Source organism: Strix uralensis, chromosome 1 (assembly GCF_047716275.1).
Source record: "Strix uralensis isolate ZFMK-TIS-50842 chromosome 1, bStrUra1, whole genome shotgun sequence".
Taxonomy (NCBI): Eukaryota; Metazoa; Chordata; class Aves; order Strigiformes; family Strigidae; genus Strix; species Strix uralensis.
Genome location: NC_133972.1, coordinates 12,324,772 through 12,341,706, shown reverse-complemented (window position 1 = coordinate 12,341,706; position 16,935 = coordinate 12,324,772). Strand labels below are relative to the sequence as shown.

Here is a 16,935-nt window from a genome sequence, read left to right as displayed (position 1 = left end):
TGAAACACCAAATCCAAGCTAGGCGGTGCACATTTTCAACTTAGCAAGACATGCAGGAATAGAGCTGAAATTCTGTTTCAAAATAGAATTTTAATTTTAGACACCTTCATGTGGATGTTTCACTTTCAATGAACTGGCATTTTTAAATGTAAAAAAATTCCATCGGAAAATTTCCAACCAGTTTTATTACTTACTTAGTAGACACATGCAAAATTTAATTCCTCCCTTTCTCTTGTCTGTTAGGAATTACTTCCAGACACATCGTATTACCTCAGGCCTTCATCAACTGCTTTTCAGTTATAGAAACCTCTACATGTAAAAAAAACTCCCTGCAGTATTATGGACATGAATATAATTTCATTCAGCTTGGGACAGCCCTCAGTGAGCCACAAAAGTCTATTTCAGCAAAGAATAACAACTAAAATATGGTCATATCTTTAAAAAAAAACAAAAACAAAAAAAACCCAAACAAGCAAAAGCAAAAACCCAACCCAACAACAACCATACATAAGATTTTTAAAAACAAAACAAAAACAACAACAAACCAACACATTTTATATCTTTTGCTGTTCTGTGTGTTCACAACACTGACTGTAGAAGCTTTTACCAGATGCTAGGAAATTTTTGCCAGGATGTGTTCAAATGAAATGACTTTCAAAATAAGAGATGGTCTGGAGGTTAATAAAAAAACTACCACCTTCATAGCTTTCCACAAATAATAAACTTAAAACATCAGATAATTTCCAGCTACCAAATATTTCAATAGTCAATTTACCATGTTTTTTTTTTTCTGAGGCATATTCAGAGAAATGGCTAAAGGAACTGTAATGGCCTTCTGGGACAGGAAGACTAAGGTTTCTGTAAAAAATGTTAAATTAATTTTTATAGTGATGCAAAGTCAGGGAAGGGTTGTTAAGGGATGGCCTCTTGCCACAGGGTGGAGTTTTGTTTTGGTATCCTTTTAGAGTCTGCAGGTGTTTGGCAGGAGCTGAAATCAGGGCCAGCTGTGATATTTCAGCTCCGATATTTCCCTCCCCATATTTCTCAGAAGTGATGCATCAGGGTGATGTCTTACACCTGATGTATTCAACTTGTGTGGTATGACTGTATCTGTTGGCGGGGTGGAGGGGGACACACACACACACACACACACAGATTGGGGGGGGGGGGGGGGGGGGGGGAGTACCACTGTATGGCTTCCATTTTTATTTTCAGCTGGCAACATTCATATAGTAAAATTCATCAACATGAATGGATTTAGTCTGATAAAACATCAGATAACAAACAATTTATTAAACTCTCAATAATAGTTCTGTGTTGTTTTGTTGCTTCTTATATATGCCAGTCATTTAATTAAAGTAATAACACTGTATAAGAACAGTGAAAGAAATTACATTGTGAAAAAGGGGAGGGTACTGTTTTAAAACAAAAAAACCCCTTCAGTCCTCTCAATTAACCAGCAAAGATCTTTGTTCTTTCATACTTAGCTGCAGTACAGTGCGTACCTGTTTTTGTTTTGGTTTATCTTTTGGGAGAATTTGAACAGTTTCTATTAAAAATGGTATTCTCTTTTAAGTTTGTTTTGTTTGGAAAACCTCAAACCACATTGTATTGCATACACATGTTCCCCAGGGTATGTTAAATGGGACCATGCTGAGGTCACTAGTAAGTTTTTTAAAATGTTTTAAGAATTCCTTTAATGTTTGTACTATCTTGGCCTGGTTAAAAGAACACATTTTTAAAAAATAGCTTGAAAAAGTTTGACTATAAAAAGCTTCATTAAAATAGTCTATACTGTACTATTAAGAGTTTGTAAGAACTTTTACAAACATAGTTTCCTCCCTCTCGTTTTTAAGAAAATTGTTCCCTTAACTAGCAAATCTGCTCTTCTTTCTCTCAGCCTTTTTAACTATACACGCACAAGCACACATACACTTCTATCGACAGACTGATTGCCTTAGCAGTACCAATGTCTGTGGTATTCATTTTAACTTCACAAATGAATAAAAGATTAGAATCAGTGGGAAAATTGGACATTTCACTCCATTCATGGAAAAAACAGTATCACCCGGCACTCCAACTTAGCAAAAAATTTCATGTTTTTTGGCAGCTCACTTGGAGTGTGATTGAAGCTGTTAATGATATTAACAAAATGTCCTGGGATCAAAAATGTGTTGTTTTATCTCAGTTTATAGAAGTTATACATACCACTCTTGGCCTTCAGAGTTTTGAGGTCCTTTTAGTTAAAATAAAATTTGAAAACACGACCCACCTGTAGCTGATTAAGTTCCATTAGATCATTTCACTCATCTCCTTTACTTGTCTATCTCCTCAGACTTGCTTCCATCTCTCCCTCGCATTATTCCAACCTCCCAGGATTTCTGTCTGTGGCTGGTACCAGCCCGGTGCACCCTCTGCAGCGTTACTGACAGCTGAGCTGGCATATGCTTTGATGATTGTTGACATCCATGGAGTGCATCTTGGCCACTAATGGTGTGAGGCCGCACTTACAATGAATGATGGTTGTATTACAGATATCAAAATCCTTAGATCAAATAGGAAGACAAGGGCAAAAAAATGAAGTTAAAAAATGGAACTGTGTTTAGATCCAATTCTGCTGGTAATGCCCAAAATGGAAGAGGTTAGGAAAACCTAAGTATTACCTATTAGAGGTAGATTAGAGTTTGTCTGTCTTGAAGTATCACCGGTCTTGATTTTTTCTGGAGTTTTTGCAATGGTTGAAAGCAAATGAATATGAAAAGCAGATTACTGCACTACGATAAATTGTTTCATTTTCCATCACACTGTTTGTACTCATTCTACAGTATTAGTAAGTAAGGTTATTAAATGCAAGCTGAGTGACAGCTTTCCTAGAAATGTATTTTCTGATCTAAACTGAGACTGAAAAAACCCCACCATATTATAATGGGAGCACTGTGAAGAATGCTTACAAAGTTCTCATACTTAATGACTGCTTTCAGCTTCACACGAGAAAAGTCTTGCTGTGATTACAGTATGTTCTTGTTAGTGGGTGCAGGTTTTCCCTGTTATAACGGGGATTTCATAGTGCAGAGGATACCTAGATTATGGATTCTCAGGTGTTGTTAGACTTCTTCCCTAGTCTTAGACATAGTCTCAGGGCACTGTTACGCTTTCTGCCGTTTCAGAAACCAAAATTGCCAACTGGCTTATGAAACAGCAAAGCTATACACAAGCATGTGTGTTTATCCCAGACACACACTGTCTGTAGAGCAGCAGAAAGATGAACAAGTGGAGGGAGACTGGGCAAGGAACAACAGCAAAAACTGCAGTTCAGAAAAAAATGTGAAGGTGAAAAGCTTTGCTTAAACTGTCCCTAAGCCTCTAAATCCAAGCTATGGCTAAGTGACTCAGGAAAATGAAGCCACCTGTGAAGGTCTGAAGTCTTCATCACCAAAATAAAAATTTGTGTAGAAATTAGAAAAATATACTTAAGAGGCTGAGTATGCTACTCTCCTAATTGCTGGTCTGCTGGCTGGTGTCTAAGATAAGCAAAGGTGGAGTGAGGGGCTTAATTTTATATAAGTTAATATCTTGCCATAAGAGCAATACCTGAAAATGTCAACACTTTTCCATATTTCAAGAAAGAAGGGGAAAGAACTGCAGCCTTTTATTTTTTTCCCACGCCCCTTAAACAGAACAATAACTGTGAAAAAATGCTGAAGGAGGCAGACAGCACCAGAAGTGAAACAAGTGTATAACATACACCATTGCCACAAATACTGACATTTCATTTCCAAGAGTAATAAGAACACAGTGTTTGAAGGCTACTTATTTCAGAGAAGGGTGTAGAAAAGACATTTTCAAGCAGTTTCATGAGGGGGGGGAAAAAAAAAAAAAAAAAACACAAATGAAAAAAGAGATCCTATGCCCCTTTATGGGAAAATATTTTGAAAAACCTGCCATATGGTGGTATCTGACTGCAAAGCACTGTGATACCTTCTATGGATCACCTAAATGTATAAATGATTTTTAGGGAAATTCTAACAAGAGTAAGGTAACCAAGCTAACCTCTTTTCAATTTGGGAGGTAATGGCCATCCCACAACATACTATGTTTTAAAAAAACATCTTTCAGAGTGGACCTGACTTCTTAAAATTTGCAGCATCAAAAAAACCCAAAGACTATTTTTCCAATGTTGCTCCAAGTACAGCCAAGTCAATCGTGTTCCGAGTAAAATACTCTTGCTGGATGTTCTTCAAAGCCCAACATTAATCCCTGTGAAAGTTATGAAGTGAAAAATTTGGCCCATGCATACTTTACAGCATGGTACTACATCATTTTAAGGAGAAAGAGCGTATTTAAGAAGAAAAACTTATACGTCCTATACCTCATGTCTTATAACTCTAGAAGTGTAATAAAGATATAACAAACATATTTATTATAAACATATTTCCTTAAGATATAGTTTTGCCTGTTCTTCTTTCCCAAAGACTACAGTTGTATACACAATCCTGACAAACACTTCTTGACAGTAGACATGGACACGTACAAAATTGGCTGCTTTTTTTTTTTCCCCTCCAATGTTCAACCATTTTCCTGGTAACTCTCATTATTAGAAATTAATTAAAAGAAGATTCATCACACAATAGAATAGCTGTAAAATACTCTTTTACACTTTTCAAGACAGTATAATTAGGTTTGCGTTGGGCCCTTTAACCCATCATAAGACAGAGGGCAAAAAGAAGGGTAGGGATCAGGGAATATGCAGAAAATGTAACTCTACAGATACTCAGAAGTAACAGCATTGTTTATAATAAAGTATAGATGCAATTCACTGAGATGAAAAATTTACAATAAATAAAAAGCTGAAGCGTTCTCAGCCAGGGAAACCACCAGGCCAAGAAAAGGTTAACATCTTTCTGCATATGACTTTTGTGTTTCATCTTTCTGTTTCCAGTCAAAAAGTTGCCCATTTTTTTCAAACAGTATAGATTCTGGTTATCCATACTCCATACAGTTGATTGTGAACAGCAAGAAAGGTACTTTCCTGAATATTATCTGTCAAAATGCAATCACATGATGTTTTACACTTTCTTTCCCCATTTTACCAGCCATTTTTGAAAGACAGACTCCATACAAGACATGGAATACCTACGGTTTAATGCATTAGGGCAAAAACTGTGTTCCCAAGCATATAATTCATTTAAGGATATGTATTTATTTCTTGTTATGCCATATTATTGGCTTAAATTCAATCCACCATATAACTCTCAAATCCCATTTTAAAGTAGCTGAAATCAGGTCTGAGTGGCAGGAAAAGTGATCATTACTCAGCATTTGTAAAACACATGTAATAATGTATAGAAAAGACTTGGTGAGAACCAACCTGAGGATCCGAGAATACTTGCTGTATATTGTTGATTGGGCCATATGGAACCCCACTACCTTCAAAGAGCTGCAACCATTCGATTGTTGCTTTTTCTGAAAACCTAAGAGCAAATAAGAAGCATATGGTTTCAACATCGTGCTTTCAGATTCTGAAAAATGTACAGCATATCTCCTCCCTCTCTCACTGCTTCCATACTCCTCCCCACCAATTTCTTCCCAGGCAGTAAATAACATAATGAGAATGTACTACACGTGTTCTTCAGAAATGCAAAACCCAAAGACATAGGGGGAAGAACATAGCTGAACTGACTTCTATTTCTATCTGATCATCTGAAGCAATCCAGCAATGATGTAAAGCTAAATTGATCAGCAGTTTCAAATAAGGATCAATGGGTTTCCTCCAGCCCTTAATTACACTAATGCGCTTCACGTTTGTTTACTTTTATATACATATTTAACAACTAAAAGATAGATACAACATGGGTACAGGTCTAACACAAGACACTGCTCACTAAAAGCTGATGTAAAGAACCATAGTGTTTTTCCTCCATTACATCCAAAACATACGTCAGGATTAACCACAACATTTTCTGGTCACATAACAACATTGATTACATATTTATTTGTTCTGTGATTGTATAACCTATCCTAAGGACATCCAGTTCAGCATATATACACTGTGCCTACGCTGATGAACACAGAGTTCCACGTATCACATACAAAAAGCTCAACTTATTTCTTTCTAAGCATTCAGTTCCATAACTGGTAGCACCACTTCATTTCCCCTCTTTTGCTAATACTTTTTCTTTCCTTGTCTGACTGGTAGAGTTACATGTATGAAGAAAAAAAAAACTCCTGAAGCAATACCAGTCACAGAGAGATGGTATTTTCTGCAACCACCTCGGATTTTGAATGAAAGGTGAACTTATTTGGAGATTGTGTCTTAAATTTCATGAAGGTAAATAACACAGAGGTCTAACAGATTATTAGACAGATCTACTTCATGATACGTACAACACCAAAAAGAAATTAGTTGTGATTTAAAGACCTGATGGAAATGAAATTAATAGAAAACTTGATAAGGGATACTCAATTACTGGTATTCTGTAGCTCACCAGTTCAGAGTTCTCTAACTGTTATTTGGAACAATGTCAGTAACATTCAGCTTTACTTTTAGCATGTTATACAAAAAAACCCTTCCAAGTTCTGACAGAAAGTTAATAGAGACAAAGCCTAAAAGCACAAAAACTCCTAAATCAATACAAAGCCAAAATTTGTAAACTTCTTTTTATACATGTGCAGGCATTGGCTGCAAAGTATTTACTTTTAGACTAAAGAAAAAAAAAAAACTAGTGATGGTGACAAGTTACAGTTATATTAAGTATACGGCATAGGTATGGATCCAAGCTTAACACATAATATCTTTCTCCCTGTGCAGGAACAACTTCCCCAAGCTTTGAGGGAATAAATCCTGATACTTAATGCATTTTTACACTCTAGATGAATAGGAAAATGCACATGTTTTGCACTGTTCTTCCTCAGATACAGAAGCTTTACTCCTGCTGAATACATGTGAGGTTAACAACACTAGCAGAAATGGAAGGAGCAATGAAACAGAAAAATCAGAATAAAAGGCTTTAAAAGTGCAAAATGTATTATAAAATGAAGCATCACTTCTGAAGAAATGAACCAAAATGAAGTATCACTTCTAAAGAAAACAGATATAAGAGTATTGCACCATTCAATTATACACTTCATTGAATATTAAAGTTATTTCATGGTAAAGATCTAGTCAGCCATAAAGATAATGCCACTCTTGGACACGTAGAGGGTCCATCTGATCTAGTACTCTACGGCTGACCACACCTAGAACCACGTACATTACAGGAAACTGGGAAAAAAAGGTATCTATAGAGAGGCAGATAACCTTCCTTTCTCAGTGATTGCAGCCATTAGGAAGGCATGATTTTAATCTCAAAGATAATTTGTGTTTCCCTTCAGTACTCTCTGTTTGCCAACAATTCTCACAATCCGTATATTCTTGTTATTCATAGCCTTCTATTACTCAGGTTTGGGGATCAAACTACTGCACAGTGTAAATATGATTCACATGAAAAACTGTTTCTCATCAGTTATTGGTGCTATTTAAACAAAACTGCTGTACTCTCCTAGCAACTGAGACACTTCTTTCCTGAGATGCTTCATAATTCATGGCCCACTAACTCCCTTTTCATAAATTAAAAGCCTTTTTCAGCTACTACTTTTTCCAACACCTCAACCTCCGCTACTATCTCATTTCTAACAAAAGGCAGCACCATCTACAAGAGGACTCAAACTCAGCATCATAACTATGGTGCTGAAGACCATCACTAAAAAATTATTGTAATTCTTAATATTTGTATCATCATTTCCTTGATCTATCAGTAATGAATAAGCCCTGCTGTGTTATGTTCCTTGTACTTCTAAGAAAGAGTTTATAAATATCCTCCTGAGTTTAAAAAAGCAAACTACTTTTGGATTTAAAGGACAGTCTGAAAATGAACTCTTTTCAACGGGAGTGTCAATTATATACATCTGCATAATCAGTATGCTACTTCCTGATGTCATTCTAAATCTAAATAATTTTCAAGACATACATTATTCTTCAGTAACATTATTATGGGTGACTCAATATACAGTGAAGTGAGTGAATGTTTTGCAAAATTTCTACGGGCTGTATGAATTTCTGAAATTTTAGCTTCTGCTTAGATTTTCCCTTCCTCTGTAACAGACAAAAAAAAATTACCCCAATTTTGTAGAAAACAATTGATGCTCTGTTTTAAAAAATACTTGTTTTGAATGGACCCAACAATTGTCTTAGTCTCACTTATTAATTTATTTATTGATGGTTGGAGAGAATTCCTAGAAGCTTTGAACGCAGAGATGTAAAATCGCACATTCTATCACCCTCAAAGGAGACACACAGCATTTTCTCTTGAAATTGAAACTCTTGACCTAAATCTGATGTAGAATAGCTTCCTTTATTTGTGGTAAAGAGAGGCTGTTGAGAGCATATTGTTAAGCAAACTGTTTAAAAACAAAACGGAACATCAGCACTGCCAATAAAGGTCTATTATTCAGATTTTGAGAGCAACAGCATGCAACTATTTGGTTCATTCAGTTGCGTGCTATATATTGAAATATCTGTTGTACAGCATTAAGGGAGAAATACCGTTTCAAAATCTGATAAAAGATAAGGCATGGATAAAAAATGCCCAAGTTTATCTCTCTGATGTCAGCTACACAAGATGCACAAACTTTGAAGCTTTTTTTTTTTTTTTTTGCTAACCTATATGTATCATTCATTCCATCTAAATGTGATTTTTTAATAGTGCTTACACAAATAAATACCATAAGCTTTCCTTACAGCAAAGGACTGATGTTTAGGTTGCTAAGTATCAATTGATATCATTCTCAGCACTCCAAAATATCAAGTAAAGACCTTCAACAAAAGCTTCCAAGAGAAGTAAAAGACTGAAAATCTCTCCTGAAAATAAAAAGCTCCGTCATCAGGAATTTACAAGGCCTAGCCAATCCTTTACCCCTTAACACTTGTTTGAAAACATTTTCTTATGCTTTGATATTGTCTTCTATAAATATCCTACTTAGTACATAATTTCCTTTTCTTAACTGAAAAATTTACAATGTCATCTGCTGTCTTTCAGTGGGGAAAAACTCAGTTTTTATATACATACATAAATAAAATCACTGACAGAAACATGAGGCTAAACAGTGGTCCATCTTTCAAACTTAAGCTAGGAAAAATACATTCAAGACTGTACAGCATCTGAACTCCAAAGCATGACACTGCAAATGAATCTTTATCTGTCCATGGAACCTCGGTGATACTCAGTGACTGCAGGAGAGCTCAACCATGTGATTCACACTACAGCTTCATATATTTCCAGATGAGTCCCTTTTCCCTCTAAAATGTTCCATCTACTATAATCACATAGATGCCATTTAAATTATCTATGATTTATTTGTAGAATCATTTTAAGTCTGTAGCTCAGCTTTCTACAATTATTACCAGTATTTTAGAAGTTCAAAAGAATTTACTTTTTATTGTACTCGTCTGTGGTATGAAGCTTGAATGCAGGCTGTTTCTGAAAAGACCTCTGAAAAAAGAAGGATATATACCCCCGTGGAGAACAAACCCATTGCTAGGAGCTTCGCTGCAAAGCCTGTACTAAGGCTTACTTCACTAAGAGAGGTAGTATTCTCCATGAGGTCTTATTTGCACGCTAAGCAGTACTCTAAGCCTCCTCTGCACTGAATTACATAGCACTCATTAAGCTACTGAAGTTGCAATATTGAAATGAGGCATCAGATTCCAAAACATTTAACATTAAAGCTATTTCATGCTTAAAAATATTATAAGAATAGAAAGCGTAGCATGAGCTGAACTAATTGAAATGTTATTTCATGGGAAGAAATCCAACTAAATATATTTTTCCTCAATTTGTAAATCCAGCAGGCACCACTAAATGAAAAACTCTACATTTAAACTACACACTCGGTAAATTAATCAAAAAATATTACAGAACAAGATAAGAAATAGCCTCCAAAAATACAAAAATTAATTACAAAAGTACAAATATTAAAAATATGTTAGAAACACACCTGAGTTTTATTAAAATGTACTGTTTCTCATACTGTTGATTATTAATACACTTTCTTTTTTAGCAAATATTCTGTCTTTCAATGAAATAAAGGCTTCTAAAGCATGAATGAATCCACTTTGTGTGCATTCTTTGCATATATCCCATTTTCTGTGTTTCCTAGGAAACCTTCAATCATTGCTCATCCTGTGTGGAAGGGCATCCATGTTTCTCTAATGGATAAAACCGTCCAATTCCACACGAAGTCAGTTTAGAAGAACTACTGAAGCAAAATAGTTATCTTCTATAAGAAGCTTGTGGAAATTAATTTAGAGCAGTAATTTGGACAGCTACCAAATGCAGATGAAACAGCAACATCTAGGATTAGTAATAGCTTTTTACATGTGGTCAATCACAAAAACCTTCTCTGTTCTTGCTAAAGTCCACAAGAGCATTCTTGTGTTTTCTAGCACAAACGGAGTTTGCATCATGGTTTTCGCATTGGTTTGTTCTATCAACAGTCTGTTTACTTTCAAATATCTACAATATTTTCTCTCTTCACTACTAACCATCTCCTTAATGGTAGTCAACTTAGTAAAAGAGTTTGTACAGTTTCTTACAGTAGCATCTATGGAAGACATAAAATAAAAGTCATAGAAACAAATTGTTTGGAAAATTCAAATAATGGATCCTTTTATCCCTCAGCATACAGTTCACAAAATTACAGTTTTCAAAATGAATACTATAGTATTTATCCAATAGTCTGTAAGCATCTGTGTTAGCTTCTTATTAGTCTTCTCTTGGTTACTGATTAATCACTCAGCAAACTACAACAGACCCTTAAAATCTTTGGGATCAACATGATTGTGTTGACATGTTTTGCTGATGGATATGTCAACTACTTTAAAAGATGTCACATATAGCAGACTGTAAGTAGTAGCTATATAAAGTACAGTCCAGATATTTGTAGGTACCACAAATCCACCCTGAAACTTTTTTTAGATTTCCACATACTATAAATAGTTACAAATTCAATAGAACTATTAATAAATTTGCACCTTTATGTGCAGAATTTGTGCTAGAGATGAATGGACATTCATGTTCCTTTATGAAACTTTGCATGCTGTTTTAAAACCATATACAATTTTTAAGGAATAGCATACCAGAGAGAGGGAAACATTTCCATATTATAAAATGTCTTTCTTACGGTTACTGAGTAGTAAAATCCAGCATGTTTCAGAACTAATTCTTTTTGGATTCAGATAATGTTAGGCTATGCACATTGGAAATGTACTCCTTTTCCCAAGTCTTCCTCTCTTTTTCTCAAGTAAGCAAAAGGACAGTAACTTCTATAATTATGACCAAGGAAGTGAAAATTAACTGAAAATCAGCTAGGTAAACATACCTCAGTAAAAGCCCATTGAGAATAATGGATGTTCTTTTAACTACTCAAAGGGAGTATAGAGCAAACAAGGGTCAGATCAACAAGCTCATTCAAAAATCAGTGAAAGTCTCTCCCTTGATTTCAGCAGCCTTGTAGTAATGTATGTCATCAGAAGAAAGACATCAAGTTCCCCTTCAGGAAGGATCTTGAACTTCACACATGTACGAAAATGCTTAGAGGTTTATCAAATGGTGAGAAAAGAACACAGAAAATGCACATCAGCTTACCCAGCCCAAAAATCAGATGTTTGAGACATTTTGGATCTCTCAGTTGCACACACAGAAGTCAACATAAAACTAGTAAGAATTGAAAACAAAGCGTTTTAAAGCAAACTGGAGCAGTTCGGTAGCTGTTGGCCACACAGTTCAACTCTCCATGCCCTGACGGTGAGGTGGATGACTGGGGAAAGTAAACCTTACCCACTGTGCCACCCTGAAGTCAACTACCTTCCAAACTTCAGATACCTCTCTTGCTGAAGCAGTAAACAACCACGTGCTCATTCCTGTAACGTTATCAACAATGACTTCAGCCTGCGAGGCTCATGGTTTAGAAACTGTGGGGATGGGGAAAGAGATTTACAGAAACTGGGCGTGTCTCAGAAAGTGTGAATTTAACAGTGCTCCTCATCAGGCAAATTAAACTTTTTACAATACACTTTCCCCTTTAGGTGCCCTCCTCTTCTGTTACTAGGTGGAAACAATTTAGCAACCCTCTCATTAACTGAGGATCAGGTTCCTCTGTGCTTCCTTCCTGCTCATTCCTTTTCCCACTTACATACACAACATGCAGCTGTGGTGCACAGCTTTTTAAAGGCTTTAAAATATAAGTGCTAGGAATAGAAGTTCCACTCTGAATCGTTTCCAGCCCTCACACTTCTGATTTTAAGTTTACAATAATTTAGCTATAGCTGCAGGAGCGCTAATCATGATGAATTTATGTGTTCTTCATTATATGAGCTGCTTCACGTCAGAGGCTGAGGGCATGTCTGCTATTCCCCCTTCCCCCTGCACTCATACAACCCCACACACTCTGTTCCCTTTACAAGGTAATTTCCCGAAGTACCTTGGAGTACACATTTAGCTGCGCTGTCTTAAAAGGTGTCTACATTACTGAGGGTAGGATTAACATTGAACTTCTGGAGTAATTTGAAGAAAGAGGTCAACAGATTAAGCCCCTTTCCTCAAAGCAGCTTCTTTTAAAACTGGCATTATACCAGCTTTTGCACAGATGCATCTCAAATTTCACGAGCACATCATATATATATGTGTCTTCACATATCTATGCATACACACATGTATGTATATACACACATACAAAATAATCCACATTGTGCCTGGTACTATTCTGTGCCAGAGGAAGCAACGGTAAAAGTGGAAGAGGCAGGGGGAAGGAGCAACAATTAAAACTTGGTTCTCTTGGATAGACGTACATCTAACTCACAAACCAGAAGTTTCCACTGGAAACATAAAAACCAGAGTGCTCTGTAGTCTGTCAGTTCTCACATGAGCTGGGAGTCTCAGGGGCCTCTGTAGTAGCCATTGAACCTGACCTCCACCCAGGTAGGGTCATTTTAAATTTGACTCTTGGCACACACCCAAGAAAGGAAGGCATTCAGAGGCAATTTGCTTTTGTCAGAGCTCTGCTTTGTTGTCATTTGGGGAAAATGTAACCTAAATAAAGAGGAAGATAAAGAAGGCACGGAAACTTCCTTTTTTGTAAAGCAAGCATAGTAGAGGGGCAAATGTCAGCAGTGGGAGGAGAAAGAGGAAATAAGAAGCTGGGGGAGATGTAGGAAGTGGAGGAAGATGATGGGGACAGGAAAAAAAGATCATAGCAAGGAGAGGACCAGAGATGGGAAAGAGACACCACCAGTAGCAAAGCAAGTACAAAATACCCCGTAGCCTATATTCTTCTTCCCTGTGAATATCCTATGACCCAGTGGTCCTTGCAGCATTGTACTCATTTCCCCACAAAAGATGGAACTGAAAAACACGCCCCCTCTCAAGATGTCCGGGACTGGTTTCTGTAATTGTCTCCTCTTGTCCCATTGTGACAGCTGGGTTGCTCAGAAGCAGCATACCACTCCAGAGTGGTCTACTTTCCAGCGCCTTTTACTGAGATCTGACAGTCTCTGTGGATATATGAATTCATCCTCCCCTGCCTGCTCTCACTGTCTCTTTTTCATGTGCACCCTAGAGAGGGGGTTGAGATGTTGTAAGCAGACAGCAAGCTGAGGTGAAGAGCTAAGGACAGACATGCCTCACTCTTCATTTCTGTCAGGGAAGAGAGAGGATAAGAAAACTCATCCTGCAATGAATGGAGCAATTCACACCTCTCGGATCTGTTGTTTCAAGCTACATTTATGTCTCAAGCCATATTCATCTTCATCTTGTATTCTCACTCAGCTCAGGACATCTGACTGTGATGAATAGGTCATTTCACACCTTTCTGAAAAGTCTCCTGTTTAAAGGTCAGTTTCTTCTAAGTGCTATATAATCCCCATGCTTATCTAACTGCCTTGAAATCTGGCACGGTTACTGCAGGTGGCGAGTAGAATTATTGATCTAAATTAGAGGTCATTTGAGTCAAGAATTCCCAAGATACCGCCTTTTTTAAAAACACAGCATTCCTTACATTGACCGATCGTACCAATGTTTCCTTTGTGCACACATCTAGAATAAACCTGTGGCCAAAGAGTCTCAATTGCTTAACATTTACCCTAGCAAATGAAAGGCATCAGCTGTCTCCTTGGTATTCAGAATTCAGATGTTTTTTAAAATTTCAGCTCCACACATGCAGCGAATTAAACACTCAAGACTTCAGGGAGTTCCTGACCCTTAGAGTAGGTCTGAACATCTTCTTCTATGCCTAAATAAAACCTGGGAAAACCTTTTCCTTAAGAGGAGGAGGTTAAGAATCCTTCTTCCTGCACTTACTAAGTGCTCAGAAGTTAGACAGGAATTGCAGTTAGTCCGTTTTGAAAATCAAGAAAAATAGGAAAAGAAAAAGTCATACCTCTGGAAATAGTTCAAAAGAGGTAGGAGAAAGGGGACAGGTTACGCAACCATATGTTTCTTCTCATGTGCATGTCACCATAATTATCACAGAATGGTTTGGGTTGGAAGGGACCTTAAAGATCACCCAGTTCCACCCCCCCTGCCATGGGCAGGGACACCTTCCACTAGACCAGGTTGCCCAAAGCCCCGTCCAACCTGGCCTTGAACACTGCCAGGGAGGGGGCACCCACAACTTCTCTGGGAAACTTGTGCCAGTGTCTCACCACCCTCACAGGGAAGAATTTCTTCCCTGTATCTAATCTAAATCTTACTCTTTCAGTTTAAAACCATCACTCCTCATCCTATCCCTACACTCCCTGATAAAGAGTCCCTCTCCAGCTTTCCTGTAGCCCCTTTAAGTACTGGAAGGCCGCTATAAGGTCTCCCCGGAGCCTTCTCTTCTCCAGGCTGAACAACCCCAACTCTCTCAGCCTGTCCTCACAGGGGAGGTGCTCCAGCCCCCACCATCATCTTTGTGGCCTCCTCTGGACTCAGTTGAGTAGGTCCATGTCCTTCTGATGTTGGTGCCCCCAGAGCTGGACACAGCACTGCAGGTGGGGACTCAGGAGAGCAGAGTAGAGGGGGAGAATCCCCTCCCTCGACCTGCTGGCCACACTTCTCTTGATGCAGCACAGGACACAGTTGGCTTTCTGGGCTGCGAGCTCACATCGCTGGCTCATAGTCAGTTTTCTATCCATTAATACCCCCAAGTTCCTCTCCACAGGGCTGCTCTCAACCTACTCCTCGCCCAGCCTGTATTTGTGCTTGGGATTGCCCCGACCCATGTGCAGGACCTTGTACTTGGCCTTGTTGAACTCCATGAGGTTTGCATGGGCCCACCTCTCCAGCCTGTCCAGGTCCCTCTGGATGGCACATCCCTTCCCTCCAGCGTGTCAACTGTGCCATGCAACTTGGTGTAATTGGCAAACTTGCTGAGGGTGCTCTCGATCCCACTGTCCATGTTGCCAACAAATATGTTAAACAGCGCTGGTCCCAACACTGATCCCTGAGGAACAGCACTTGTCACCACTCCCCACTCAGACATCGAGCCGTTGATCGCAACTCTTTGAGTGTGACCACCCAGCCAATTCCTTATGCACCAAGTGGTCCATCCATCAAATCCATTTCTCTTCAATTTAGAGACAAAAACATCATGCGGGACAGTGCAAAATGCTTTGCGCTAGTCCAGGTAGATGATGGACAAGTCCAGGTAGATTACTGTTGATATGCTGAGACACAGACCATATCTGTGAATCTTTTCATTGGTGTTATCAGCAGCAACACTCTCAAAGGATTCCACTGTAGGACCATAATTCCCATTTATGTTTCCAAGCACATACGAAAGAGAAGGTACATTTAGGAATCACGAGATTTGTATAAATAGATGCAAACTTTTACCTGCTTTTTACTGCTTTTTACTGCTCAGCCTGGCACACCAAACAAGTTTGCTGACTTTTTGCATTACAACATTTGCAATAGGGGCTTTGAGCAACCTGGTCTAGTGGAAGGTGGAATGGCAGAGGGTCAGAACTAGATGATCTTTAAGGTCCCTTCCAACCCAAACTATTCTACAGTTCTATGAACATCACTGGAAAGAAGTTGCTTTGCCTCAAGTTGTATGCAACCTGCCTGGCACAGCATCAAAATGAAACATGGATGAATGGCCTGACTAAATCCTTAAAGGACTTTCACGTTCCTTTTTGCCTTCCACCACAAAAAGAAGGGGCTGATCTCAACAAAAGTGACCGTAGTAGAATCCAATGTCAAGAAAATCACAACTCTTCTAAGCTGCTCCAGCTCATGTCTCCACAATTTCATTGCGAAGTGGAGAGCAGTGTACTTATAGTGAGTGAATGGGAGGGTCTGCAGGTGTTTCTTTCCAACTAATGCACCTTAGGTTTATATTTTCCATGTGCTGAAAGCTGCTATACTATCAAGCAATCAGCGATTTAATTAAGGTATTTTTCAGTGAAATTCTGCCATTACTATTTTGTCATTTCCCTTCATTTCTCAAGGGTTGACATTTTTCAGCACTGAGAAACTATTCACTTAATTCTCTAAGTAACTTCAAAACTGAACCACATATAATTTTACAAACAACTGTGCATTAGTGAATAAAAGCAAAGTTACCATGGAATGTGTATGGAAACATATTTGACCTCCATTAGAATGCCAAAGGTGTTTGTTATAGTCAGTGTTTTAAAACTGAATGCCAGATGAATTCACAATAATATGACATAACAGAATACTATTGGAAACGTCTGCTCCAAAAGCGTGTATACAGTCACATACTTGCATATAAATTACACAGAAATTCAGCTTAAATGATGCTAATAAAACAGAACATAAACTCTGACAAAAAAGACATAAAGCAGTAATTGAAAGAGCAATGAGGTAATCTGATGAACTAATAGCTACAGATATA

General features: G+C 37.9%; 1 protein-coding gene across 1 annotated transcript in view; it reads right to left on the bottom strand.

Annotated features, from left to right (window-relative positions):
- SUGCT (succinyl-CoA:glutarate-CoA transferase) overlaps nucleotides 1-16,935 on the bottom strand; it is a 334,540-nt gene that overhangs the window by 182,587 nt on the left and 135,018 nt on the right. The window contains exon 12 of the mRNA XM_074891208.1: nucleotides 5,369-5,471. Coding sequence (XP_074747309.1) covers nucleotides 5,369-5,471 — 103 coding nt within the window. The remainder of the gene's footprint in view (nucleotides 1-5,368; nucleotides 5,472-16,935) is intronic.